This window comes from Myxine glutinosa, chromosome 9, assembly GCF_964187855.1.
Source record: "Myxine glutinosa chromosome 9, kmMyxGlut1.1, whole genome shotgun sequence".
NCBI lineage: Eukaryota > Metazoa > Chordata > Myxini > Myxiniformes > Myxinidae > Myxine > Myxine glutinosa.
In genome coordinates this window covers 28,596,055-28,623,163 of record NC_136269.1, presented here as the reverse complement: position 1 = coordinate 28,623,163, position 27,109 = coordinate 28,596,055, and the positions used below count along the sequence as shown (strand labels likewise).

Here is a 27,109-nt window from a genome sequence, read left to right as displayed (position 1 = left end):
AATCTACATTGGATTTCTGGCTGGGCTGATGTAATGTTATTACCGCGTTTAGCTTGTTTAGACCATAATCTTAATTACATCATATATTTCTTAAATTAATATGTAGAATTCAGTTATGTTATTTTAAATAAATGAAACATTTATTTCTTAATTACCTCATCGGGTACCAACTTAGCTATGTTGTGACTGTGAAATAGAATTTTGTTACGTCTTAAACGCGATGCATCTTCTTTTTTTTATTTTCTAAAGCTTCTTTCGTAAACTTCCAGAATCGACATCAGACTGTAAACAAAGAAAAGGCTCACCTTTTATTATATCATCATATTTGAAATCTGACTCGAATTAAAAAATAAAAACCTTACAATACAAGTATATTACTTTGTCAAATGCCTCATTTCCAGAAAATTTTTTGGACCAAAATGATTTGTGCAAAGCTTAACAACCAAGATATAATAAAAAGTGTTATTTTTATTTTGTGGATGTTAAATTATTTCTCGGATCTGAAGCTTTTAATATCGAAGCAGACAACATGCTACATGATCGGAGATCGCTGATGGTTCCCGGTACTGGCAACTCGAATATTAGTCAATTGTATTAGCCAATTGGCAAAAATGGCCTCTAAACGGTGGTGTATTAGCCAATTGATAGCATTTGAAATTCTGCCTCTTAATGAAAACAACCATATTTTTTTCTTCCAAAAAGTGGGACACCATGGACAACAAGACTATAGACTCTTGATGCCTCCCTCTGGGACCTGTAATAATAACAATAGAAAAATTAAATAATTGAGAATTGAAAAATATTTAAATAATTGAAAATTAATCAAAAAGAAAATTAAATAATTGAAAAGTAAATAATTGAACATTGGAAATATTAAAAAGTGAAAAAGTAATAAATAATTGAAAATTTAAAAGTAATGGAAAAATATTTTTTTCAAAAAGTGGGACATCACAGACATCAAGATAACATTTAATGCCTCTCTCCAGAATGATAATCAGCAATTTTTGAGCACATGATATCTGAGTACTGCATTTACAAGCCCATGCAAAGTGACCTTTTGTGTAGCCGTCATGATTCTTTAGAATAATTGTACAGCCTTTATCAACTCGATCACAACATCCTTCAGAGCTAACAGTAACTGCAAACCACCATTTTCCACAATCCCAAGGTTCTACGTTTCCATCGATGAAGCAAAATACAAGCCTGGTGTTGGCTTAATGGTTAAGGTGACTGGTTTTAGATCTTAGGGTCCTGAGTTCAGTCCCCTGTCATTCGTTGAATGGTTAACTCAGCCTCTCATCCTCCTGAAGTGGGCAAAACGAGTACCAGCTGACTGGTAATGGGGAGAGGGGGGAGTGGTACGGGTTTGGGGGAGGGGGGGGGGGGATTGGACATTGCATCAGCGGCACAGCTGCACCCACAGAAAATGATGTAGTTAAGCAGCCACAAGCTGCATACGAACGGCCACAAGCAAAATACCATTCACACACCATCTATGCATGCTTGTTTCAAGAGTAAGATACATTGCTATTTCCACGAGCCTATATTGATGCGGGCTGGGAGCCATTTGGGCGTAACTCCAAATATTGGGCATTTCTGTAACATGATTGTTCCAACAGTTGTGTATTGTGCGTCAGATATATTAATGACTCACCATCCCTATAGATTAGGCCAAGCTTTTTCTTTCTCTAGTTTTTAACAAACTGAGCTTTTCGGCTTGACAAACTGAGCTTTCTAATGCACTATTGATATGGTGGCTTATTTTGTCTTAGTGAAGATGTGCTCCATAATGAACTTCCCCCTGTAACTCAGGGAATAAAGCAGCAAGTCACTCGTTCATCTTCACGAGCATTCTATAGCCTGTAGACACAAATACCCATTGCATAGGTGGTTAAATTGTGTTAATTTTGATGGAACACAGCAGTTTGGTAAGCATGGTTTCCACAGCATGAAGCTGAGCTAGGTGTGAGTCAGGAGCGCCAGCCCAGAGGGGAGAACAGTATTCCATTGAGCTGCGGATGAAAGCCTTGTATGTGGTGAGGAGCTCAGGTGTGCCAAGGAAGGTCTTCGCACGACGGAGGATGCCCAGTCGGCGACTGGCATTGGAGACAAGCTTGGAAATGTGGTTTTCCCAGGAAAGATCATGGCAGATAGTGAGACCCAAAAGCTTGAGTGACAGAACTTCTTGGAGAGGATTGTTCAGAAAGTAGATGGGAGGGTTGTCCAGTCGGTCTTTTCGGAGAGACATAGTGAGAGTGTGAGATTTGTCAGGATTGAAAGACATGTTCCACTTGTTTTACCAGTCTGTGATTTTGCCCAGGTCTGCAGAAAGTGAGGAGGCTGCAGACTGCCGATCTGAGGGATGAGGAATGGAGCGGCAGAGACTGGAGTCATCAGCAAAGAGATAGAGAGGATTTTCAAGAGAGTCAAAGAGATCATTGATGAAGACCAGAAAAAGCACAGGGCCCAGAACACTACCTTGGGGAACTGAACAGGAGGGGGAGATGAGAGAAACCCATTTTGGGCCACACGTTGACTACGACCATAGAGGAATTCCGCAAGCCATGTGTGGAGATTTCCATGGATACCATAGGAGAGTTTGGTGAGCAGAGTGGGTTGCCGGACCGTATCGAAGGCACGTGATATGTCAAGGGAGACAGCTCGAATTTCCTGTTTGGCATTGAGGACCTCCATCCATTGTTGAGACAGCAGAAGCAGCATGTCCAGAGTAGAGTGACCTGGTGTAAAACCAAATTGATGATCGGAGATCAAGCCATTGGAGAAGAGGAAAGATTTGATATCTGAAGCAATGATTGATTCCATGGCTTTGCTGATAATTGGGAGAAGGCTGATTGGTCTGTAGTTGCAAGGATCTGTTTTTGCACCTTTTTTGTGTAAAGCGGTGATGTTGGCTGATTTCGAAGCTGATGGCAGATGACCTTGAGCAAAAGCGAGGGTGAAGAGGACAGAGAGAGGGTGAGATAGAGCGGCAGAGCAGGATTTTAGGACCCGTGGGCTGATGCCGTCTGGTCCAGTTGCACAATCAGAGTCGAGGATTGACAGAAACTTCTTCACCTTGTCAGGAGAGAAGGACACAGAGTCCTGGAGCAGCTGGGTATGACTGGGTACGGTGGCTACAAAGAGGGACGGGTTTGGGACACAAGATTTTGAGGCAAACACAGAGTTGAGGCATTCAGCTTTTTCACGTGCGGAGTCAGCTGTGTAGCTGTTTGAGGTAAAGGAGGGGATGGAAGGGAAACAAATTGTGCTGTGGAAAGGGAACTCCCACATGCACTGTGCGCTGGGCACCGCGCACAGCGCATGTGGGAGCATTCAGCAGTTTGTGGAGCATTTCCAAGAACATGGAATGGTAAAAAAAAATCTAAATAAAGGCAACAGTGGTCGCCCACCAAGTGTTACTTACCAAGGACCAAGGGAACATTGATCTTGTGAGAGAGTCTGCTATTGAAAGTCTTAAGAAATCCCACAGTTGGTGTTTCCAAGAACTGGCGATGTCAGCCTCATCTGTGTGGTGCATTCTGACTTCTGAACTCAAGCTCTAACCGTACATCATATCTGTAAGGCATAAACTAACTCTGAATGTGTAACAAAGTGTGATTGGTTCAGTGACCGAATGGAAAGGTACCCAAATTGGATCAACTCTTTATGGTTCAGTGATGAAGCACACATCCATTTGAATGGGGCTATCAACAATCACGACAACATCTTCTGGGGGTGATGAGCCTCCTGAGGAGGCATTGAGATGTCTCTAAAGGGCCCCAAGTCCACTTGCTTCCGTGCATTGAATGCCAGATGGGATATGCTGTGACCGTATTGGGTCGAGGACGTCAATGGTAAGATGGTGACAGTCAATGGCGAGCAGTACCTCAAGGTCTTGCGCCGATTTGATGCTGATCTTGATCAACTACTGTCTCCAAACCAACTCAGACTTGCATGGTTCATGCAGGATTGTGCCCCACTGCACACTGTAGGTGAAACCATGTAGTTGGAAACACCTGCTGTTTGGAAAGTGTGTCATCAGCCTGGGCACAACACATGATTGGGTGCCATGCAGCCCAGATTTGAATCCATTGGATTTTTTATTTTGGGGTGCTGCCAAAGGTCAAGTTTGTGCCAACAAACCTCAAACCCTGGCTGTCCTGAAGCAGGAGGTGGAGGACTACCATCAGGCTACCATTTCAGCCACTTGGAGACTAGTTGTGGAGAATTTTGGAGTCAGGATCAAAGCCTGTTTGAACAGAGGCGGAGCACACATTGAAAATGTCAATTACAAGTGCAGTATAATGAGTGATTTGAAAATGGCATGGTGTATGCTTTCCATCAATGTATCACTGAACTTGCTACCTTTTGTAATTTTTCAACAAAAAAACGTTCAAATAGTCCACTTTTTTTGAAACCCTTGTATATATTTTTCACACACTAAGTAAAGAATCCACTCCGAGCCTCCAACTAAGCTTAAGGTTTGATCTGCGACATGATGTGGCAGTGCAATGAGCAGGATTTTTTTTTTTCGGCAATAGAGTGCAACGATGACTTTTCAAGTAATTTAATCAGACACTTCATGTGTACTTTGAGGTGGGTGACATCAGAGGCAGCTAAACTCGTCAATTTCAACCAGCAGTGCAAAGGCCTTACTTCCACTAATTAACCCATACCCACTGAGCTGTATATATGAGAGTAAATCAAAAAGTAAAGGCAATTTATTGGGTGTTAGTTTTACACACATATTGCCTTTACTTTTTGATTTACCCTCGTATATAACTAGAGTGCATCCGCAGCACGCGCTTGCGGGGCAAGCAGCCACCATGTTGGGATACCCTTCCCTCGCTGTCCATCTGCGGAAACGTTAGACAGTATTCACAATCGTTATGTCTTCCATTTCAGTTCTCCCTTCTTTTAAAGCAAGGATTATCAAATATATATCGAAAGGTTGCAGCCAATGGCCTTCATGGGCTTTGAGAAGGCCACAGCATATATGGGCCTCAGGCTTTTGGCCTTGAGGCCTCAAACAGATTCTTTCTCCTAAGTGATTGTGTTATTGTTGATGTTGTGAAGGGAATATTTATTTTTCCGAAGCGATTGTGTTGTGAAGGTCATGTTGAGGTAATATTTCTTTTTCTAAGGGAATGTTTACTTCAAAAACAAACTTTCGCTACACATCCTATTGTCATATCCATCCGCAGGAGGATTCACAGTTCTCATTCACCTTAACTTCTGAGATATGATTATATTTATCCCACGGAACTGTGTATTCTCTTGACAAAGTGCTCCCGCACCTCAAATCCTTCCCATCTGTTGTGCGGAAGTTCCTTGGTTTTCACAACATTTAACTCCAGATTGTTTTGAGAATACCAGGCAACTATAATTTCCACTTGTTTCCAATAGTTATCCTCACTTGTGTCAATAGGGCCAGCAATGATAGTTTCAGCAAATTTCGTCATCAAACAATTGCTAAAAGACTATTTACTGTCATACGTGAAAAGCGAATATAATAAAGGAGAAAGAACACAACCCTGGGGTGTACCTAAGTTAAAGGTGATATATTTTGAAATCAACGAGCCAATTTTAACCACCTGCAGCCTTTCCAAAAGAAAGTCCAACAGCCAGCTACATATCGATCCATCAAGACCGAAGTTTAACAAGTTTCAAATATACTGTAATTTACATGGTGAAATAGTGTTAAAAGCAGAACTAAAATCAATAAATAATGATTAATCTAACAATGTAGAAGTTTTCTTATCCAAGTGCTGCAAAATATTGTGTACAGTAAGAGAAACAGCATCACAAACTGATCAGTTGCTATGATAAGCAAACTGGAATGGATCTAATGAAGGCGAAAGACTAGATTTTACAAATTTCAGAACTAGGCACTCAAATGATTTCATGACGATAGATGTCAAGGCTGTGGGGGTGATAATCATTGAGGCACATAATTGGAGTACATTTTGGCACAGGAATTATCACAGATTGTTTAAAACACCTAGCAATACGACAGATACTCAATGACCAATTAAAAATGAACATATAAATATATATTAGAGTTCATCTGCGCATGATCGCATGAGACGGCCAGATATGCCATCTGGACCCGCAGCTTTACCAACTTTCAGACCAGAAAGAGATCGCTTGGTATTGTGCTGCCTGATCACAAATGCTTGGGGAATATCGCCACTTTCCTTGCAATCACCAACAACATTGCAGTCAAATCTGGCATAAAAATTGTTGAGTTGATCCGGCAGGGTCGTATCATCCATTGGCAAAGCTTTGGCCCGTGGTTTGAACCCCGTTATCACATTAATATCCTGCCAAAGTCGTTTTGAATTGGAAGAAGAAATATTCATTTCTAGTTTCTCACGGTAAGCATCCTGTGCAGCTCTCAGTGAGTACATTCTAGTCCGTACACGATTAGCAGCCACGTAGGGTATCGACAGCCATTGGAGTCCACTATGGCACAGGTCGTTTCACTGGCTTCAGTCGCTGATGGTATGGGGGCACCAGGTGGATCATGTTATGATGTGATTCGCCTCGAGGTGCTTGACATAGTGAACAATATGCATCTTTTTTAATCGTGTAGCAATGATCCAAAGTCTTATCATGCCGAGTTGAACAGGTGATATGCTGGTAGTATTTGGGAAGACCCTTCCTTAAGTTGGTATGATTAGAGTCTCACGCTACCACAAAAAATGCGCCTGAATTCGCAGTTTCATGTGTAGTAATGATATCAGATGCAGATGCGGCATTAGTGTCTGGAGGGTTGTATACAGCAACCAAGACCAGTGATGAAATCTCGCGAGGAAGGTAAAATGGACGACATTCTATGACCAAAGTTTCCAGGCCCCGCTGTACAGCAATGCGATAACGCCTTTGTATTAGTACACCAAACATAATCTTTTCGTTCAATACGCCTTGTGATCTCGTGAGAACACCCGATCTTGCAGATGCTATAATATTGTTGCGGATATGAGGATTGTGTTTTTTTTATTGTGTGCTTTATTATTATTATTGTTTATTCTGTGCCTCCTGCCTCCGGAGTTGTGTAAAGGTAAAAAGGGCGTCTCGGTAATTAGTCCATAAAGCATCCACGTCAGCCAATCATAGAATACCCCTGTTCGATAGCTTATATCTTATTATGTGTCTTAGGGTAAGGCTGTGTCTCCCATTAACTTAAATACTCCATTGTACCAAGTGAAATAAGAATAGGTCCCCTTTCATTTCATTTCGATGGCCAACTGCATTTTGGGCGGTTTTCTCTTCAACCACCATTGGCCACGAGGCAGGGTTGGGGAAGAAAGGCGGGTCCCCACCTCGTCAGAGAGGGGAGGAGTGAGCCAGCCCCACTCGACCAACCATGAACAAGGGGTTTGGCTTGAGAGGGCGGAGAGAGAACGTTTGGGGGAGGTTCGCAAAGGTTGAGGGGCGGGGCCTATATAACCCGCGGCGGGGCGTTCCCCAAGGAGATGAGCTTTGACAGAGTTGAGACAAGGAGGGAGGAGACAAGAGCTGGGGTGTCAGAGCTGAGCTGCGTGCTTGAGCCACCGAAACTGCATCTACAGCAGCTCGAGCCACCAAAACTGCAGCCACAGCAGCGTGGGGCCTGGACGGCAGTTTGGAGCAGGGCCGCGAAGGAACGGCGGCTGCCCAACGAGCCGATCGTGCTGCAGGACCAGTTGGACCTCCCTATCCCGCCAGCCATCCATCTGCCATCCCTATCATCATTCCCCGTGTAAGTGTGTTCGTAGTCTGTCTTTTGTCTTGTCCCTGGGTAGTAAGTAAGCCTGTTAGATAAGCTAAAGATTTCACTGTGTCACCTGCGTCTCATGTCCCTGTAAATAAACGTGACTGCTTTCTTTTTGCTTCTATGTGTGAATAATAATAAACCCAGTTACTCTTCTGTACGTCTTCTTCCTCTTTGCATTTGGTCGCTTTAGAGTTTTCCAGATTGAGCAGCTGCGGCGCGATACGGCCAAAGTTTGGGGTAAATCGGGTTTTAGTTAGGGGAATAACTGTTCGGCCGCGGTTACACCACCGCTCGGTCAAAATAACATCTAATCCGCGGACCGTAACAAATTGGTGTCAGGAGTGGGATACGAGGCCCGAAGCGCGCTTAACGCGCTCAAAATTACGAGCTGCTGAAAATTTGTGTTTTAAAGCAAAACCCGAATTTTGAAATCGCGCCATGGCTGGTAAAGGCGACGGGATGTCGGTGGGAGAGATAGACGGGGTGGAATCGACCCAGGACCTAGGGGAAATGTATGTGGATGAAAGAGAGGAGGAGAACATTGGCAATGTGGTTGAGGGGGTATCAGGCGCGCAAAATGGCGTCCTCGCGCACGAGGCTTCAGGCGCGCAAAATGGCACCTCGCACATGGCTACGGCGGCCGCACCCGCTGCACAAGTGGGAGGGATGGCCCAAATGCAGGCCCTCATGGAGCAATTTATGGCGCAAATGCAGGCGTCCCTCAAACTGCAGGGTGAGCAAATGGGGGCAATGAGGGACGAAGCAAGGGCTGATAGTGAGCGATTGGGGAGCGAAATGGGGAACCGGATGGATGCTCAGAGTGAGCAAATGGGGGGCAAAATGGGAGAAATGGGGGGCAAAATGGAAGAAATGGGGGAACGGCTAGAAGCTAAATTTGAGGGATTAGACAAGAAATTTGAGGGGTTAGACGATGGGATAGAAGGGGTGAAACATGGGTTAACGGGGGTGGAAAATAGAATGGCTGCCCAGGAGAATCAGATCGAGGGGGTGAAAAATGGGTTAATGGGGTTAGAAAATAGGATGGAAGACAAATTGCGGGAAATAGGGGAGCAATCCGCCCGGGAAATCGAACAGATGGGGAACCAGATAAAGGAGGTGAAAATCGGGTTAGAAAGTAAATTGGATGCCCAGAGGGATGAATTGGGACAGATGAGGGTGGCATCTACAAAAGAGATGGAGGAGATGAAAGAGGAGATACGACGAGGTGTAAGTGAGGAGGTCTCGGGGGTACGCGAGGAGGTAAAGCGGGGTGAAAAGCGTATAGAGAAAGAGGTGAGAAATGGAACGGCTAGGTTACAAGGGGGCATAGAGGACCTGACGGAGGAGGTGGAACAGCTGACGGAGGGAGAAAAAGAACTAGTGGAGCAGGTACAAAAGAACACTGCGGTACTAGGAGGGTTAAAGGCGACACAAAAAGAAATTAAAAATGACTTAATAGCGACGCAGAGGCAATGTCAGATGGTACGTGAGGGACTGACAATGAGGTTGGACGAGGTGACAGAGATAATGGAGACGAAGGACCGGCAGGTGAGGACGCACATAGAAACGGTCAAAATAGCCTGAGAGGACGAACTTGAGGAGACGCACCGGGAAATAAAAGAGGTGAAGCAAAAATTAGAGGAAGTGGAAGAAGAGGTGAGTGAAATTAAGAAGGGACGGACAGAAACTAAGAGGGAGATAAAGGAGGAGGTGATGGAATATGTACAAGGTCGGTGCTCAACTCATAATGGTGTGCTCACTAACCAAATAAAGAGTTTGCAGGTGGCAGAGGAGGTGCGGAGACGAGGTGCCAAGGTGAGTGGCGATATACGAGGAAATGTATATGATGTGAGGAAAGCTTCAGTCGGCTTGGGGGTTTATTTGAATCCGGGTGTTCGTGAGAGGCCGTTGGTGAAGTGTGCGACAGGTCTGGTGTGCGAAGGAGGAGGTGTGCGAGAATGTCCGACTCTGGGGTGTGTGAGGAAAAAGTGCGCGCCGAGGAGTGAGTGTGCTGTCGCGAGTGAGTTGGTCGAAGCGCGTGTGCGAGGGGGCACATGGAAGCGCGGGGTGGTGAGTGTTACGGAGGAAGTAACGGGAGAGTGTGCGCAAGAGGATGCGCGAGAAAGGTGTGTAACGGACAGGTGCATGGGAAAAGAGTGCGCTGTCAAAAGTAAGGGAGAATGCACACCTGTGGTGAGTGTTACAGAGGGTGTAACGGGAGAGTGTGCGCAAGAGGATGCGCGAGAAAGGTGTGTAACGGACAGGTGCATGGGGAAAGAGTGCGCTGTCAAGGGTAAGGAAGAATGCACACCTGTGGTGAGTGTTACAGAGGGTGTAACGGGAGAGTGTGCGCAAGAGTGTGCGTGAGAAAGGTGTGTAACGGACAGGTGCATGAGGAAAGAGTGCACTGTCGAGAGTAAGGGTGAGTGCGCTGTCAAGTGTGGTGGAGAAAGTAGTGAGAGTGACACGGAGCGTGAGTTGGTTGTGGCAGGTGAGAGAGGATGTACACCTGGAATGGAAGGATGCACACCTGGAATGGTAGAGCGTGTGTGGGAATGCACACTTGAGTTGGTAGTGAGGCACGTGGTTGGGTGTGCGAGTGAGAGCACACCTGTGGTTGTCACAGAGGAGGGGGCGCGAAGAGGTGTGTTGGTGAGGTGTGCGAGCGACGAATGTGTGCCAAGGTGTTCGGTGGTCAGGTGTGTGACCAAGTCTGTGAGCGGAATGAGTGTACCTGGGTGTGGAAGAGAAGGTGCAATGACGAGGAGCATGGGAACAGCTGGATGTATGAGCAAGGAACGGGATGCGGGGTGTAAGCATGCAGGTGAGGCATCGACGGTAACCGGGTTAGAGGTTAGAGCGACTTATAGCCGAATCAGGCCCTCGGTGCGTGCCGGGTTTCGCGTGCCGCGAGGACCAGCGGGGATCCGAACCACGGCGAGTTCGAAAGGACCGCCTTTCGCGATCCACGCTGGGCCTCGCTTTGAACGGCCGCGTCCGTGCTCCACTAGGCGGAGCGGGCAGCCCGATAGGAAGGGTCGTCATGGCGACCACTTTTTATTGAGACGTTCCGGCAGGTCGAGATCGGGCAATTGGATGGCTCCGCGCCGAGGTGGTGCGTGGGATCTCGTCCCGGGTAAACCTCCTTCCCTGCACCGAATGTCGGACGCATCCAACCGCCGGCACCAAACAACCCGCATTCATTGCTCGGCTTTACGAAGCCGGGCTGTAGACGTGAATTGGCGCACCGAGAGGATCTAGTAAGTAGACGGGTGATGAGGATAGTGGTCTGGACCCGAAATTACAAAAACAAAATTTGATGATTGGTAAAGGATTGGCAGAGTGATGATTGGCAAATGATGGGTAGTGATTGGCAAATTTTTGATTGGTTGAAATTTGGTGAGCAAAATTGGTAGTGGAACGTCCCCCATGTGGTGGGATGGCAACTCTGTCATCCCTCACAGAGGGGGGGCAAAGGAGCACTAGATTTATGGGGTTTATGGCAGTGTAAGCTCGCCGAGGGAGGGTTTGGATAATGTGTAGGGCCCTAGAGATTGACATTAGGTAACGTTAAGGTTCGTTAGTGACAAGGATACCTGTAGTGGGGACGCAGGTAGATTAGTGTGGATGATAATGACGTGGTATGTGCTTAGTTTAAAGGGAAGACAGGGAGCACTAAGTTAGCAGGGCAACAGGTAGTTCAGATGATGCCGTGTGAGTGTTGGAGGTGTATCCAAGGGTATTGAGCAGTTTTTATTTTTTTTTTGTTTTTTTTTGTATACAAGATCGAGGCTCGTGAAAGAGCTAACATTAATCACACAAAAAGACAAACCGACACACAAAACGCAAAAAACAAGGGGAGCGGTAGACAAGATGGGGAGAGAGGGGGAAGGACACAAAAGAGAGGGGGAAGGACACAAACACAACATTTGAGAGCAGGGACATCGGGAGGACTTGGGGGGGAGGTGGGAGAGGATTAAAACATATGAACACTGCAAGGACTCTGGGGTGAATTACCGGGGGTAGAAAAGATCAAGGTTTTCGATGGGGGAAGATAAGAGATGGTGGTGAACAGCTGTTTTAAAGACCTGGAGGGAGGAGTGGGATTGAAGGGAGTGGGGGAGTTTGTTCCAGAGGCGGGAGAAAAGGGGAATGAAAGAGTGAAGGTGAGCAGAGAGCCTAGACTTTTGCAGTTTAACCAGAAGAGGGTTGCAGGCAGATCTTGTGCGACCTGAAGGAATATTGGGGGGACAGAGCACAGAGAGAGCTGGGGGAGCAAGGCCGGAGAGGAGTCGGTAGAAGACAGAAAGACCACCAACCTGCCTGCGGTGAGTGAGTGAAAGGCCCTCGGCGTTGACTACATCGCAGGAGATTCCAATGATTCTGAAAGCTTTGGCCTCAACAGCGTGAAGCCGAGCAAGGTGTGAGGCAGGAGCACCAGCCCAGAGGGGGGAACAGTATTCCATTGAGCTGCGGATGAAAGCCTTGTATGTGGTGAGGAGCTCAGGTGTGCCAAGGAAGGACTTCGCACGACGGAGGATGCCCAGTCGGCGACTGGCTTTGGAGGCCAGCTTGGAAATGTGGTTTTCCCAAGAAAGATCATGGTAGATAGTGAGACCCAAAAGCTTGAGCGACAGAACTTCTTGGAGAGGATTGTTGAGAAAGTAGATGGGAGGGTTGTCCAGTCGGTCCTTTCGGAGAGACATTGTAAGAGTGTGAGATTTGTCAGGATTGAAAGACATGTTCCACTTGTTTGACCAGTCTGTGATTTTGTCCAGGTCTGCAGAGAGTGAGGAGGCTGCAGACTGCTGATCTGAGGGATGAGGAATGGAGCGACAGAGAGTAGAGTCGTCAGCAAAGAGATAGAGAGGATTTTCAAGAGAGTCAGAGAGATCATTGATGAAGACCAGAAAAAGCACAGGGCCCAGAACACTACCTTGGGGAACTCCAGCCTGAACAGGAAGAGGAGATGAGAGAAACCCATTCAGGGCCACACGTTGACTACGACCAGAGAGGAAGTCCGCCAGCCATGCGTGGAGATTTCCATGCATACCAAAGGAGGAGAGTTTGGAGAGCAGAGCAGGGTGCCAGACCGTATCGAAGGCACGTGAAATGTCAAGGGAGACAGCTCTAATTTCCTGTTTGGCGTTGAGGACCTCCATCCATTGTTGAGAAAGCAGAAGCAGCATGTCCAGAGTAGAGTGACCAGGTCTGAAACCAAATTGATGATCAGAGATCAAGCCATTGGAGAAGAGGAAAGATTTAATATCTGAAGCAATGATGGATTCCATGACTTTGCTGATAATTGGGAGAAGGCTGATTGGTCTGTAGTTGCTGGGATCTGTTTTTGCACCTTTTTTGTGCAAAGCGGTGATGTTGGCTGATTTCCAAGCAGATGGCAGATGATCTTGAGCAAAAGAGAGGGTGAAGAGAACAGAAAGAGGGAGTGAAAGTGCAGAAGAACATGATTTTAGGACCCGTGGGCTGATGCCGTCAGGACCAGTTGCAGAATCAGAGTCGAGGGTTGCCAGAAACTTTTCCACCTTGTCAGGAGGAAAGGACACAGAGTCCAGGAGCAGCTGGGTACGACTGGGTACGGTGGGTACAGAGAGGGATGGGTTTGGGACACAAGATTTAGAGGCAAACACAGAGTTGAGGCATTCAGCTTTTTCACGTGCGGAGTCAGCCGTTAAGCCGTTTGAGGTGAGGGAGGGGATGGAGGGGGAACAAACACCAGAAACAGATTTGACCAGACGCCACCAGGATTTGGAAGAGGGAGACAGATAAGAGTTCGGTCTTGAGAATTGTGAGATATTGTTTCCTGGCTCTCCTGAGGGTGGACACACACTTGTTTCGGGCTTTGTGAAAGGAAATGAGATTTCCTTCCGTTGGATTTGCTTTCCAGGAGACGAAAGCAAGTTGTTTCAGGGCAACAGCCTCACCACAAGATTCCGTGTACCATGGACGGGAGGAAGGGTATGACAACTGAAGACGAGATGGTATAAATCTGTGCATGAGAGAGAGCAATTTACTTTGAAAGAATTCCCAGGATGAGTTGATGTCAGAGGCGGTAGAGATGGGAGACCAGTCCAGATGATTGATGGCTGCTTGAAGACCGTGCCAGTTGGGCTGAGTGAAATGCCAGACTCGTCGACGCTGAGGAGGCTCTCTGAGAATGGTCAGAGAGATGTCCACTTTGACAAGCACATGATCAGATGAGCCGATTGGAGCAGAAGAAGAGCAGCAGACATTTTCAGGGAAGTTTGTCATAACCAAATCCAGAAGAGAAGATGCTCCGTTGACTGAGATCCGGGTCGGGAAATTGACAGATTGTGTCAGTCCCAGTGAGTCGCAGAAGTCCTTTGCTGAAGAGCCATGGCTGGTGAGAGAGGTACCCACACCCAGCCAACTGGCATGGTGACAATTGAAATCACCACATATGAGGAAGAGAGAGTTGGGATGGGTAGATAGAAGTTGGTCCATATTATCAGACAGTGAGATGTAGATGGAGTCATCGCTGATTGGTGGACGGTACAACACACATATGAACAAAAGGTGGGAGCGAAGGGGAAGCCGTAGCCAAAGGTATTCCTGGGGGTGAGGTGGAGAGAGGGCAGTGGAGGACGAGTGAGGAAGAGAGTTTTTTATAAAGATAGCAACCCCACCTCCAGGACGAGGCTCAGGTCTATCATACCGGAGGAGGGAGTAACCTGGGAGAGATACCAAGGCATCAGAGACATCATGAAGGAGGAAAGTTTCTGTTAAGCAGATCACATCTGGTTTGTCAGAAGCAACCTGTATGGAGAGGTCAGTCAAGTTTGAGCGAAGGCCCCGGATGTTTGAGGTCCATACCGTTAATGAAGAGGAAGGGGGAGCATCGGGTCCAGAACAGGGGGGGGGGGGGGGGGGTAGGGTAAGATGTGGAAGAGGAGGAAGAGGTAGGGAGAGCTGTTGAAGGTGTGTCAGAGATTTCAGAATAGCTTGGAGAAAGGGAAGAATGGGGGCGGACAAAAGGTTTGATGGAGATTGGGTGAGGCACAGTGAGGTGTTATTTGAGGAGGGGGAAGAGCGAGGCAGAAGGTTTGGGGAGATGAAGGTGAAAGTTGGAAGGAGGAAGAAGCAGGGAGGATGCTTTGAGGAGGAGGGGTGAGAGGGGAGTCTAGGAGGGGAGGAGCGAGGGAGAGTCTCGGAGGGGAGGGGTGTGGGGGGAGTTTAGGAGGGAGGGGAGGGAAGGGGCAAGGGGGGAGATTTGAAAGGGATGGGTGATGGGGAGGATTTGGAGGGGAGGGGTGAGATTGGATTTTGAAAAGTGTACGATTCATGGGAAACGAACATTTTTTGCAAAATGAGTTTGAGACCTTCGAGTCAAAAATACGTTTGAGGACACTGGAGGAGGGATGGAGTTCTGGATAGTTTAGGGAATGTAGAAAGGAGGAACTGTAAGAGATGGTATTATATATCTTTTTTGGAATGAATAGATTTGGTGAGCAAGACGAAAGCATCCTTTTGTAGGAAAAGAAGAAAAGGGTGTTATAATATATGAGAGAAAATAGTTGTTCAGGGGAGAGATTATACATTTCTAACCGCGTGATCGCGAACGAAGAACGAATGAACAAAAAGAACAACAAATAAACGAATAAGACCTGGGAAGGAAATATTTTTTTGGGTTTTTTTTTTTTTTTTTTGTGAGTACAGATATTAAACAAGGAGGTACGGGGTGTGAGGAACAGGTGCAACTGAACAGGTGGATGGAGCAGTGTATGAGGGAGTGATAGTGATGAGTCGTGCTGACCAAATGGTCCAGGAAGAGGAGGAGGGTGCAGGTGGCACCAGGTGTGAGTGCACAGGTGTGCAACAACAGGTATGGAGAATGGTTGTGTGGAATAAATGGTAGTGTGGAGTATATGGCGGATTGGAATGGATGGTCGTGGAGTGAGTATGGTGGAAAATACGGAGTGGAGTGGATGGTGCGAAGGTGTGAATGGGGGAAGAGTGGACCCCCATCACGAATACCCGGGGCGGGTAGTGTAAGTGTTAGGTAGAGGGTACAGGTAAATTGTGGTTGGATATTGGCATCTGTGGTGCGGGTGGAAGAATGATGTTTGAATGGGTGCGTTAGTGTTGTGGAAATGGCTGGGCGTGTAGCCTGTTAGTGTGTGTAGTTGGTTTGGGCACTCCACCACTGTGAGGATGTCGGCCAGGTGAGGCCGCAGGTGGGCTCTGGGAGCCGGTAGTTGTGGATGGGGCCCGAGGATCCGGAGGACGGACCCGGGTAGCCCAGTGCCAGAGGGCACCAAGGGGTGACAGAGCCAGGAGGGGCCTTCCCCAGTTAGTTAGGTTAGGGTGAGGAGCTAGGTAAGCTCGGGTGGCAACTACAGTGGTGGAGGTGTGCAGGTGGGTAGACCTGCTGGGAGAGCTACACGTCACAGCCCAGAAATTGTGCAAGGGCACCGGGAGATGAATCGGGGGAGTGAGACCCCAAATTGAGAAGCATCACAGTTTGGTCAATGGGAATTGGTTTTTAGAACCCATAGTGTAAGTTGGCCAATGGATTGGCAGGGAGAGACCCCGGGTAGTGTAAAGTGTGTTGAAGTCATTTAGAGGATAGTTAGGATTAGGAAGTCTCCTCGCACCATCTGCATCCACTCACCTGAGGTGACAGGTACTCCGCACCATGCCATGTTTAATTATTTTTGATGCAAATGTTTTGGATTGTGAGACGCATCATGACGTGGGTGTGACATTGTGCTTTGATGTTCCATCTCTCCCTCCTTATGAGGATTGATGACGAATTGATGATGGCAAATTTTGGTTAGAGGGATTGTGGTGACGAATTTGGTATAAGGGAAATAAGGGGAAGACGTGACAGTAGCGACGGATTTGTAAATGTGTAGATTGTTGTAAATATGGGGTAAGGGCAAGGGTAGTGTCGGTGACAGGGGGGTGACGTGCGGTAGGGACGAGCTTTCTCACTTCGCCCTCCGTACGCATTTCGCCTTGCATTGCCTTATTGATGTGTACCCTTGTGACCTTACCCCTCGCTCATTTGTCTTCCCCCTTTTGTCTCCCACATGACCTGTGCGCCATTGGGCGCTGAGGGGAGCGTGCGTGAGTCGGCCATTGTGCGCCCGGAACCCTCCTCAGAACCAGCTGTCTGCATCGATGCACCACATGATGGACCACATGTTTGTGGCCGAGCACCACTTATGGACCCCATGGGTTGGGGCAGGGCCCCTCTGCTGGAACCGGCCATGAGGGCCCGAAATCTTGCTGGCGGACCTTGGCCACAGGGCACCGATGTCCCACAGGTGAACCACACGTAGTCGGCCCTGTGGGCCATAAATAAAGATAAATAAAATGGACACGTTTGGGCAAGCTTTATTGCAAATAGGCCGCCAGTAAGAAAATGAAGGAAAAGACAACAACTGGAAGAAATAATAATAGCCAGCAGAGGGAGCCGAAGAGCAAGAGATCACCTGCAGGGTTAGGGGTTGTTGATGTTATTTTTATTGAACACTGATGAACTGTGGTGACTGCACCGATTGGTGCTTGAGGGTGTGTTGGTGCGTTATAGGTGCTTTCATGGTGCATTGATGCAGAGCAGACTGTCTCCCCCCCAGAAAGAACAATTACAGGTCCTGGGTTGAGTTTTGTAAATAAAATAGCGTCACTGTAAATAATGCTCCCCACTGTCAATGTATAGTTTGAAGACCATTCTGCAATTCGGTTAACTGTGGGCGTAAGTCTGTTAGGCAGGGTGCAATGGAGCAGCGGGACACATTTATTTATGTTTTAAAACTGTCGCACTCAGGGTCAGGTTAAAAGTAGAGGGAACTACACCTACGTGTCACACTAAATTAAAGTTGTAGGCCCGGAACGTGCCTAAGAGGAGGAGGGTGCAGTGTTGCGGATATGAGGATTGTGTTTTTTTTATTGTGTGCTTTATTATTATTATTGTTTATTCTGCGCCTCCTGCCTCTGGAGTTGTGTAAAGGTAAAAAGGGCGTCTCGGTAATTAGTCCATAAAGCATCCACGTCAGCCAATCATAGAATACCCCTGTTCGATAGCTTATATCTTGTTATGTGTCTTAGGGTAAGGCTGTGTCTCCCATTAACTTAAATACTCCATTGTACCAAGTGAAATAAGAATAGGTCCCCTTTCATTTCATTTCGATGGCCAACTGCATTTTGGGCGGTTTTCTCTTCAACCACCATTGGCCACGAGGCAGGGTTGGGGAAGAAAGGCGGGTCCCCACCTCGTCAGAGAGGGGAGGAGTGAGCCAGCCCCACTCGACCAACCATGAACAAGGGGGTTGGCTTGAGAGGGCGGAGAGAGAACGTTTGGGGGAGGTTCGCAAAGGTTGAGGGGCGGGGCCTATATAACCCGCGGCGGGGCGTTCCCCAAGGAGATGAGCTTTGACAGAGTTGAGACAAGGAGGGAGGAGACAAGAGCTGGGGCGTCAGAGCTGAGCTGCGTGCTTGAGCCACCGAAACTGCATCTACAGCAGCTTGAGCCACCGAAACTGCCTCTACAGCAGCTCGAGCCGCCGAAACTGCAGCCACAGCGGCGTGGGGCCTGGACGGCAGTCTGGAGCAGGGCCGCGAAGGAACGGCGGCTGCCCAACGAGCCGATCGTGCTGCAGGACCAGTTGGACCTCCCTATCCCGCCAGCCATCCACCTGCCATCCCTATCATCATTCCCCGTGTAAGTGTGTTCGTAGTCTGTCTTTTGTCTTGTCCCTGGGTAGTAAGTAAGCCTGTTAGATAAGCTAAAGATTTCACTGTGTCACCTGCGTCTCATGTCCCTGTAAATAAACGTGACTGCTTTCTTTTTGCTTCTATGTGTGAATAATAATAAACCCAGTTACTCTTCTGTACGTCTTCTTCCTCTTTGCATTCGGTCGCTTTAGAGTTTTCCAGATTGAGCAGCTGCGGCGCGATACGGCCAAAGTTTGGGGTAAATCGGGTTTTAGTTAGGGGAATAACTGTTCGGCCGCGGTTACACCACCGCTCGGTCAAAATAACATCTAATCCGCGGACCGTAACAATATATTCCTTGACTGTTGTTCATGATACATTTATTAGCGCTGAGGAAGCGCCTCTAGCGAATGACTTCCAGCCAGTGTAACGCGAATTCCTGTCACAGGAATTTGAGATCATATAAGTGTGACGTGGCAGTTCCTGATTGGTTCGTGTTGGGGAACCCCTTCTCGCTGCCGACGTGACGTAAATTCGCGCACGCGCACTGGTGAAGCTTACTCGATCTTACTCGATCCCATATTACATGTACTTTCATTGCATACAAATTATACTTCCTCCTAGAAATTCCATGCCCGAACCTCAGCGCAATCCAAGAGGATTCACTTGTTACTTTTAAAGAACCTAAATATTACTGTAAAACGTTATTAGAGTTGTGTGGCAGCCTGAAGTATAGACAGTAAAGACAATTAATTGGACCTAATTGGTGGTCCGTGATCATTTATCGCTGACCGTTGCTGGTTCCTGTTGAGAAAAAGATTAATAACCACTGCTGATTATTATACCATCGAAATTAAATAATAGAAATACTATATAATAAAAAAGGAAAAATTAAATAATTGTAAATTAAAAATATATTTAAATAATGGAAAATTGAAAAAAGGAAAAAAGAAATATGTCGTGCATAGCAGGATAGTTGACCTCAAACATACTTGGTGGTTGAATTCAGTGACCATATATGCAAATACTCTTAAATTTCAAGTTAATCTGATGGAAATTGAGAATTTTAGGAATTTGGCCTATTAGAGTTATTAGAGTTGTGTGGCAGCCTGAAGTATCGACAGTAAAGACAATTAATTGGACCTAATTGGTGGTCCGTGATCATTTATCGCTGACCGTTGCTGGTTCCTGTTGAGAAAAAGATTAATAACCACTGCTGATTATTATACCATCGAAATTAAATAATAGAAATACTATATAATAAAAAAGGAAAAATTAAATAATTGTAAATTAAAAAAATATTAAAATAATGGAAAATTGAAAAAAGGAAAAAAGAAATATGTCGTGCATAGCAGGATAGTTGACCTCAAACATACTTGGTGGTTGAATTCAGTGACCATATATGCAAATACTCTTAAATTTCAAGTTAATCTGATGGAAATTGAGAATTTTAGGAATTTGGCCTATGTTGGCCAATATACAGACAGGATAACCTTTTGGCCTATGTTGACCTCAAAAATACTTTGTGGTTGAATTCAGTGACCCTATATGCAAATCCTCTTCAATTTCAAGTTAATCTGATGGAAATTGAGAATTTTAGGAATTTGGTCTATGTTGACCTTTTGGCCTATGTTGACCTCAAAAATACTTTGTGGTTGAATTCAGTGACCCTATATGCAAATACTCTTAAATTTCAAGTCAATCGGATGGAAATTGAGGATTTCAGAAATTTGAAAAAAAGTGGTTGACCTCTGGCCTATGTTGACCTATTGACCTTTTGACCCCCAAAAACAATAGGCTTCTTGCTTATGATAAACTCTACCATTTGGTGAAGTTTCGTGAAGATCGGTTGAAAATTGTGACCTGTAGGCGTTTGACATACAGATAGACAGACAAACAGACAGGATAATGCACAAGACCAACCAATATACTTGAAAAACCTTTCGTAAGTAATAAGCATAAAAATGAATAAGGCATTGAATAATAATTAAAAATTTTAAAATAAAGAAATAATTGGAAATGAAAAAAAATTGACAATTAAATAATTGAAATTTAGGGATGATGAATAATTTAAAATTAAAATAACTGAAAAATAAATATATATATAATCAAATATATATTTTTTAAATGGAAAAATTATTCTTCAAAAAGCAGGACACCCTGGACACCAAGACTAAAGACTAAATATTCCAGTGAATAAGGGGGGAAATCATGTACTTTGTGATAAAAGCATCATCTCAGATTTGGCTTTTGGGGGTGGGGTGCTGCAGCCATTTTCCAAAATGGTCGCCGTGTCCCAGAGTAATACCTCATATCGAAGAAACCAAAAGCCTGGAACCTTCAATTTGGTGTCTCCATATAGGTTTTTGGTGCCAGGTGGTTCAAAAAAGCATTGCTCAGTTTGTCTGACCACTGTGTCGATGCTCCATGATGCATCACCCCTATAACGTAGCATCAATATTTTTGTTGTTGTTCCATCTTCCTCTCCACATATTGAAATCTGCACCAGACATCGAACACACTACCGTGAGCTACCTTCTGCAATTTTTCCTCACATGTAAAAATGACCCTGAAAGTTGCAGAGCCAAACATCAAATAGCAAATGCATCACGCCATCATGTGGGGCAAAATATTGAGTAGGGATTTATTTGTGCTATATTCATGGGGTTCCTCTGTTTTACAGTTACATTGGCTTTATCGAGAGCTACCGTGATCCTTCAGGAACCAGAGGAGAGTTTGAAGGTAAGTTAATATGTATAACATTTCATGTTGCCCTTCAAGCATTTAATTCTTTAAATATTGAGCAAATACGTAAAAAGTGCTCTTCTGTGTGTGAGCGTTTTTATCCCGCACACGCAAAGTGAAAAACGGGGCTAAGCAATTTGTTCACTTCTTTCTGTTTGTTTGTCTGTCTGTCTGTCCTCAAACACCAGTTTATGATTGAGGAACAACTTAATTTCAAATGAATGTTATACTTTGAACATGAATCGATAAAATGAACCTGCAGTTCGCAGTACTTTGGCTTTGAATTGGGAAAATTATTCAAAATAGGAAACTTACTGTTTTTAAGGACGTCATAAAGGACACAAATAGGTGTGAATAACTAACATAACATGGTAAATAGGTGGTGTAATATATTATTATGTTATTTAACATATTATTACCTCCGCCACCAAATGTGGATGGAGGTTATGTTTTCACCCTTGTCTGTCTGTCCGTTTGTTTGTCTGTTTGTCCGTTTGTGAACAAGATATCTCAAAAGGTTGTGGACGGATTCGGACGAAATTTGGCAGAGATGTAGCGTATGTGACAAGGACGAAATGATTAGATTTTGGTGAAGATCTGGATTGGGATCCGGCTACTAGAATTTTTAGTGATTCTTCACCATTGGGAGATATGGACAAAAACGATACATGGCAGGATATCTCAAAACGTTGTGGACAAATTTGGACGAAACTTGGTGGACAGGTTGTCAGTGTGACAAGGACGAATCGATTCAATTTTGGTGAAGATCTGGATACGGATACGGCTAGTCACCGATACGTTTAGTCACCGATACGGATCAGTGCCGATATGATATGGCCAAGTCTGGATACGGATCACCTGTCAAATTCTCCAGTTTTCTCCTATTGGGCTGACTACTTAGACTTAGGCACGGTGTATAAAACTCCCTTAAACTTCAGGAAAGATTTCCCTTGAAGTACACTGTAATTCCTGAGCTAAGGATTTCCTGGAGTGCTGTTACATAAACCACTCTTAAAGATAAAGATTCCCTTCAAGTTAAGGAAATCCTTAGGAGCCGTTGCTATGCCAGCCAACCATTCAGATTGGAGATAGGACGAGACGTCTGAAAGCAAGAACAGGTAAGAAACATGTAATTTAAAATGACTATGTGTTTCATGGGGAACACGTGCTTGCGCATGAAGGAGGAATAAAATGATTCTTGTGTAAAATTCATTCGATTCTCAATGAGCATTTTATTACTTCCACCACCCAAGGTGGGTGGAGTTTATGGGCCCGGTTGCATAAAGCATCTTTAAGGGAAAATTTCAGATTCCCTTAACTTTTCCCTGAAGGACATCCATGTTCATTTGTGTTCATGTGTTAATTTAAATGTTCTTGCTTTCAGACGTCCCTTCCTATCTCTAATCTGATTGGTTGCCCGGCATAGCAAAGGCTCCTAAGGATTTCTTTAACCCTAAGGAAATCCTTAGCTGAGGGAAACCTTAAGTTAAATCTTTCCTTAACCCATAAAGTGTGTCAAACCACGATCATGCTCGATATGTGTATGCAAATGAGTTTGAACTGACGTCAACCCAAACAAAGAATCACGACTTTTCTTACAATGTTTAATACCCAGGTGACTTATGAAAGCTTGTTTATAATTGGTGGAGAAAAGCCGATGTTGGGGTGAAGGGAGGTGATGGAGGGGGGGTGGGGGGGGGGGAGGAGGAGGGAGAGGGGAGGGTTCTCCCTCAACTTTAAGGGAGGATTTAAAGAAAAACCTAAGGATATTCATATATGCAACCATCCTCCACTTAAGGATGTCTTTGATTGATTTTTCATCTGTCTGTTTGTCTGTCTGTCTGTCAGGCTAACCCCCGCTCTAGCAGGGAAAATGGCCTTAAAATGCATGTTGTTGTGTTGTGTTGTTGTTTGTCTGTCTGTGAGCAGGATATCTCAAAAAGTTATGGACGGATCCAGACGAAACCTGTTGGACAGGTTGGGTGTGTGACAAGGACGAATTGATTTGATTTTGGTGAAGATCCGGATCTGGATCCAGATACGAGAATTATTTTTTTAAAGTGATTCTTCACCATTGAAAGCTAAGGCCAACAATGATGTAGAGAATGATATTTCAAAAAGTTGTAGATGGATTATGACAAGACTTTGTGGATGAGTTGGGTAGGTTACAAGAACAAAGTGATTAGATTTTGGTTCAGGTTCAGATCCAGAACCAGCGTATCAGTGGGATACAAAACATAAACTGTTCAGCCTGGTGGAGGTATGCTCTCCACCAAGTGCCGTACTAATTATTATCTTTGTGTCAATATATGACCACTCCCTCCACAATTTGATCTTCTTATGACCAAGTGTTCTCAGTATATTGTTTTAATGCACAAACTGATAAGCATACTTAAGGGAAAAAAAAAAAAAACCACCTTTAGAGGCCATTTTTCTTAAGGGACCAACATAATAAAGCTTTATGATGGAAATTGTGAAGGAATCAGGAAGACTAAGCTTTCTGCAGAACATCAGTTGTTCTGCCAACGATTGTAAAACAAAATATTAATGTTTCACGGCATCTACACACCTGCTCTCGGTAACCTTTTGGCTTGTGTTATGTACCTGCAGGTTTTGTGGCAATGGTGCATAAGGAGATGAGTCAGAAATTTACAAATCTCGTGGGTATTTCCAAGAAGCTGATTTCTGAGCTCCCATGGCCAACATATTTAGAAAAGGACACTTTCCTGCGCCCTGATTTCACCTCTCTGGACATCCTCACCTATGCTGGCAGTGGACTTCCTGCTGGCATCAACATCCCCAACTGTATGTCATCTGCATTGCATTTGTTGTTGTCTGCATTGTAATCTGCATTGCATGAGGCGTAAAGCGTCTCTAGAATTTATTTATGTATTAATACACAAGACAAACTACACAACATCCTGAACATAGACACAATTGATAAACACAGTGCTGTACTTGTTATACAAGAAAACTGTCTCCTGCTATAGGGTGGTACACACAACTACCATGCACACCGAACTGGACCAGTTGGAAGGAAATAGCATTGGTTGAAGAAACCCAGGCTGTTGTATGTATTTTTATCATATTGTTGTTGTATGTTGTATGTTGTATGTTGTTGTTGTATTTTCATCCACGTGACTCAGTGCGATGAGCTGTCCCAGGCAGAATGGCAGGAGAGGGGGGACAGGACCAGGTAGGAAGGCTCAGGAGGGCAGAAGGCCCCAGCGGCAATAAACCAGAGCAGTCAGATAGGAGTGAAGAAGATCGTGCACATCCCAGCATGCAGAGAGTGGTTGAGGGGCACCCACCTTTTCCAGCTTTCTCCTCCCCCGTCAACTAATAGCACCTAACCAATTGCTCAACCATATCTCTGTGCTTTCCTCTTGAGGCTAATCGGCCACAGTGGTTGTGGGGTGGGGGGGACTCTACACCAAAAGGAATACACCGGTCACGGCCCAGGGTTTCTCCCCACCACAGGCACAGCGGAGCATTCACCGAGTGGGAGTCAAAATCAATCCCGCCTATGGGCGGTCCGCTTGTTGATGGAAAGCTGAAAAGAGGGGTCTTCCTTCTTCATTGGTCCAAGGGAAAAGTGGCATATCACCCCTCTCACTCGCCCAGTCATGTCCAGTTTAACATGGGGGAAACACGTGGACAAGACATCTTAACCTGTGTCATCTAAAATAGACAAGGTTCATCCTCCCTGGCCTTACAAAGGATAACTTTTGACTGACACACAACGTGTGTAAACAATAACAATGACTTACGAGGATGAAATTGTTAAATTTTCAACACTTCCGTTATTAATTTCTCAGTTTATTGTCTATCATTAGAAAATTGTATTTGTTTTCATTCATCCACGTGTACACTCAAAAATAGCATTTTGTATCTTTAAAAAGCGATCTGCTCTGGTATGTCACAACATTGGACATGAATGAAGGTCACTTTTTGTGACACTGAAGTTGTCACCGTTTCTGAGATGAACCCCCCAATCATTCCTTCATTTATTCTTGCTCTTTCATTTCTCTCACTCATCGACCATTTTGTGACATGTCCATGCATTTTGTTTGCCTGTTCCCCTGGACCTCCGTTTATAAAATATATTGATTTCCAAAGTGAACATTAGGCTGATCTTTCCGCTGTTGGCACTCTAAAGGTTCAAAGTCAAAACTCCAAGATTTTATGGAGGGTCGGTTGTTATTCAGTACTTTATCATTCATTCCTCCCAGATGATGATATTCGTCAATCTGAAGGTTTCAAGAATGTGGCGCTTGGAAATGTGGTGTCTGCGTCCTATATTGAAGAGCGTGACAAGCTTACCTTCCTAGCTGAGGAAGACAAGGTAATGTGACATGTGAGATATGATTGCATTGTGATATCTCATTGAATGCTTTTCTTTTTGTTTTGTTTTGTCATAATTTTTTTAAATTGAGAAATATTTTCCCAAGCATTGATTACATGTGTTGGCCTGTGAGTGTTCCCATCTGAATCCATGGCTTATGATGTAGAGAACCCGGGGTAACCTTCCACAAACGATAGATGTGATTGTTCATTGTCTACTGATGCCATTTTCATTCATGTTTAAGTAAATTGATGTATACTAATATTTGTGTCTTCCATGTGTTTTGAAGCCTGGCGTTGGGTTAATGGTTAAGGTGGTTGGCTTAAGATCTTGGGGTTTTCAGAGCCCTTGTCGTGCCGTTGAATAACACCACGTGGTAATCAGCCCGTCATCCTTCCGAGGTCGGTAAAATGAGTACGAGCTTACTGGGAAGAATGAGCCATTGGAATATCCTGTGTCGAAGTGGCGACCCATCCAGGATTGTGTCCAATAGCCAAGAAACTGCTTCAGCAGCCATATACATCTGAAGATGCAAAATGAGCGGTCTTCTTCTTCTTCCATGCGTTTTGTGTGCAAGCTCCGACCACGAGGCTTAGATTAATGTTTAAAAACTACATTATGGAAGTTATAATGCGTATTTAATGTTACTCTGAAACACCCAAATGCCATTCCTATAAACCACATGCCCTGGAGTCTCATCTGCAACAGCTTATAGCGGATTTTTATTAACCATCTTTTATAACCATGTTATTACAACTCTTGTAAGAACATTTTGATAGTAGTAAAATATTTGACTTTGAGTGTGGCTACCAGAGAGCAATTGTGTGAGAGGTTTTAGGCATTTGGCTTTTAGCACAGCAAAAATAGAATATATATACATACAGACTTGGCATTTAATATGGAATATTTTTTTTGTGGGGGTGAACTTACTTTTCAAGATGACTTAGAACCAAAAGTTCATTGGAATTATGTTGAAATTATTCTAGATTTTGTTAATGTGACCTTTAAAAGAAACAAAAACCACATTTGACATTTCGAAGCAAATAAATTGATCCTTGAAAGTGATGTAAACTGATATCGAACTCAATTCACGGACAGTACTGTGTTAAACTTCTGTACGTTTTCCAGAAGTATCTCTTTATTTTGCACATTAGCCAAATTTTTTTTCAACAAAAACAAAAGCTAAATTATGACTGGGATTACGGACAGTAAAATTACAGTTCAGTACTTCGTGTAACTCCCACGAGCATTCAGGAGAGCACATACACGTTGAGGCATGCTGTTCACGAGATTTGCCAAGGTTTGGACAGGAATCGCTTGCCATGCAGTGACAATAGTCTGTTGCAATTCACGCACAGAGGTAGGCTGCTGGTCCAAGTTGTCGATTTGACGCGTTAATTCTGCCCACAAGTTCTCTATCGGATTCATATCCGGGGACATGGCAGGCCACTCCACATGCTTTACACCACGGTGAGCAAGAAAGTGTTGGATCATGCGAGCACGATGAGGCCGTGCATTGTCATCTTGGAAGACAAAGTTTCCTCGAAAGGCTGCACGAGCAA

The 27,109-nt window shown here is 45.0% G+C and overlaps 1 protein-coding gene across 2 annotated transcripts in view; it reads left to right on the top strand.

Annotated features, from left to right (window-relative positions):
• The window catches only part of DPP3 (dipeptidyl peptidase 3), a 264,499-nt gene that overhangs the window by 95,893 nt on the left and 141,497 nt on the right, over positions 1-27,109 (top strand). For both annotated transcript variants that reach the window (XM_068129393.2, XM_068129392.2), the window contains exons 9-11: positions 21,141-21,199; positions 23,813-24,007; positions 25,435-25,547. In XM_068129393.2, the coding sequence (XP_067985494.2) occupies positions 21,141-21,199; positions 23,813-24,007; positions 25,435-25,547 (367 nt within the window). The remainder of the gene's footprint in view (positions 1-21,140; positions 21,200-23,812; positions 24,008-25,434; positions 25,548-27,109) is intronic.